The sequence below is a fragment of the Limulus polyphemus genome, unplaced genomic scaffold (genome assembly GCF_000517525.1).
Source record: "Limulus polyphemus unplaced genomic scaffold, Limulus_polyphemus-2.1.2 Scaffold3783, whole genome shotgun sequence".
Lineage (NCBI taxonomy): Eukaryota > Metazoa > Arthropoda > Merostomata > Xiphosura > Limulidae > Limulus > Limulus polyphemus.
In genome coordinates, this window is record NW_013669393.1 from 56,961 (window position 1) to 59,751 (window position 2,791).

The window sequence follows — 2,791 nt, forward strand, 5'->3', positions numbered from 1 at the left end:
CCTCGATACAAACTTTTAGTACACAGTAGTTCCACAATCAGTACGTTTCTCGTCACATTAAACTTAACAACTTTTATGATATACGCTATAAATCACAGCCATTCACAATCTCGATAACTTCGCTCTCGACGAGTGTAAAACACACACTTTATGGCTCACTAGCTCGAAACTAACAGAATCATAAATTACACGGAACTCAAAGTAACTACTGCTCTCTCTTCATTCATTCCTGCTGGTTTTCTCTGCCAGACTTATATACTAACGAAGAGGGCATCGTGAATACACTCGGACTTCCCCGATCATTCGAGAAACTCATCACGCACGCTACCAGCGTCAGCGGCGTCACGTGACTTCCGCTGTCGTAACACTAGGTTTCAAGTACAAACATGTTCAGATCTGTTAAGCCTGTTTTCGAGTATAAAAAATGTTCACATCTGTTAAGCTTCACACTCGGTTTAAATACACGTTTAATTGAACCATGAGTGTTATTATTCAGTGAATTCGTCGATTTCACTAGTCTCTCATTATTTTTGTGCTTTGTTCTCTAACACTCAATATGACTGTTTTTTTTCTTGTAAGTTGGAATTTAGCTCCAATCTTAATATCTAGGAAGCTTGTTTTGTTTTTGTTATCAGATATTTATTACCTGTTATATTGTATTTAAACATTTCTTACTTAAATTTTAGAGCTCGCACCTTTCCAGTTAATTGAACGCTTTTGTTTTATCTCTTCTAAAAAAATTCAGAATTTAACGTTTTTGTATTTTGTTAAAAATTGTTGTAAGCTTACTAATTACTTTTGTTATCAGTCTTTCTTTTGCTGCTGCTGCTCATATGTTAATAAGTTATGGAGACAAAAATATATCATGTAGCTGTGTTAAATATCTACCATGCAGACTATGTTAATACATTTTTTCTTTGCTATTGCTTTGATTAGAATTTTCCGTAAAGCCACATAAGGGCTTCACATAACTGTCCCTAATTTTGAGCTAAGACTATAAAGAAGGCAGTTAGCTAACAGCAATAATTGTCAACCCTTGAGCTGCTTTTATCCGACCAAAGAGTTAAATCTAATTTAACCCTTACTCACATAATGAACCAAAGTGAATAGTACGTTTTTGTGACAACAGGTTCACAATTCAGACAGTCTAACAACTAGGCCAAGCCCGGGCCTGTTTATATTGCTTATATATACAAGAAAGCAATGAATGCAAAGTTTTAGAATTTTAAGGTATACAGATCTTAAGAATGGTTGAAACTATTGGGCCCGAATGTGACTTAGTGGTTAACTTAACCAAGCACGCTTCGCACTTTTGCCTGCGGGTGCATTATAAGTGATAGCTAGTCTTGTACGGTTAAGACTGCTGCTGACTGGTTACCTTCCTCCTTGTCTACAATTCAAAATTATAGATGGTTATGTCCGACCTGTAATGTGTTTCTTACCTGGCCATTTAGCAAATTGTGTGGATAAACTGTCATTCGGGTGATTAAACTGCTATAAAAAAAAAAAGACACCACCGATGTGTGGAAATTATTAGAAACACGTGAGCACAAATACTATTAAACTTGTATTTGTTGTCAATATTAGATAGTATACTAAGTACGTTATCAATAAGTGTGTTCGATTATGAACTTTTTACATTCTTTCTTACTGAAATACTTCGCTATTTGTCGAATTTCCATTAAATATATGAAAAACAAGTACACGATTCCAATGCGTAAAAAAGAAATTAATAAATGCCAAAAAAACGTTCCATTTTTCATCCCTATAGTGACCCACTAGAACCAGTTATACAATATACAAGACGCACACAAATGTAAACCTTTTCTCAGATTCTCTCTTTTGAATTAACAAAATGTTTAAGTCTTCTAAGTAAACCCCCAGAAAGATAATTCGTTAATAATTAACCATTCGAATGGCTATTACACCTTCATTATATTACCGTTTGTTCCAGAAGTATATGTATATACTTATTAATGAATTTACCTAGTTTTAGATATACAGACGTACGTATTTTGCTTTATCTTTCTCAGCATCCAAACAAAGAAAACTGCGTTTTAGGTTGTCCGTCAGAAGGTAATTGCAAATCTCAAACTTGTTGTGGTCCTCAGGATGTGAAAAGTCCGAACGTGATATCAAGCAGCTATGATGAAACTATTTCCACCTCATTAACTGTCATGGGTCATCAGTGTGCCTGCAGCTTTGAGTCCGACATAAAACCGCATTCAACTGATGCATTTGTAAGATCTGGATGCTACGGAAATTTTAAACAAATAACAGATGACTACTGAGACTTCTCTAGAACCTAACAGTGTTAAACTTGTGATATTAGTAGCCCAAGTATAAGTTATAAATTTATTAACAGCTCGTAATAATTAGTTCAGAAATGAACAACGTTTAATAAGATTTTAAAGTTAAGAAAAGTTTCGGCAATCGCAAAATAAACTAAAGAAGAGAGGGAATGCAGAAATGAGATTCCCATTTGTTTTGTGGTTACTGACGTACTTTCTGTTGACAATATAATTTAATATTTTTAAAACTTGAAAGTGTATGATAGGCATGTTGGTCTTCACATGCTTACTAAAATAGCACTAGTAGTTTAAGTGCTAATGCATGTTAAATCCTTTTAAAATTTACTGTTTTGAATAAAAAATTGCTCTCAGATCATAGTTTGTTTTTTATTCATCAGAATGTGAAAACAGAGAAAATAATTGTATTGGAAACATATTTGGCTTTGTGAATCTTAAGCAGGAAAGCAACACAGAAAAAAAAAAAATTCAACAACACAACT

At 33.8% G+C, this 2,791-nt stretch overlaps 1 protein-coding gene across 2 annotated transcripts in view; it reads left to right on the forward strand.

Moving 5' to 3' along the window:
• The window catches only part of LOC106470032 (zinc transporter 1-like), a 17,258-nt gene extending 14,594 nt beyond the window's left edge, over positions 1-2,664 (forward strand). For both annotated transcript variants that reach the window (XM_022398581.1, XM_022398582.1), the window contains one exon: positions 2,034-2,664. In XM_022398581.1, coding sequence (XP_022254289.1) covers positions 2,034-2,291 — 258 coding nt within the window. In that variant the 3' untranslated portion in view covers positions 2,292-2,664. The remainder of the gene's footprint in view (positions 1-2,033) is intronic.
• Positions 2,665-2,791: the final 127 nt, after the last annotated feature.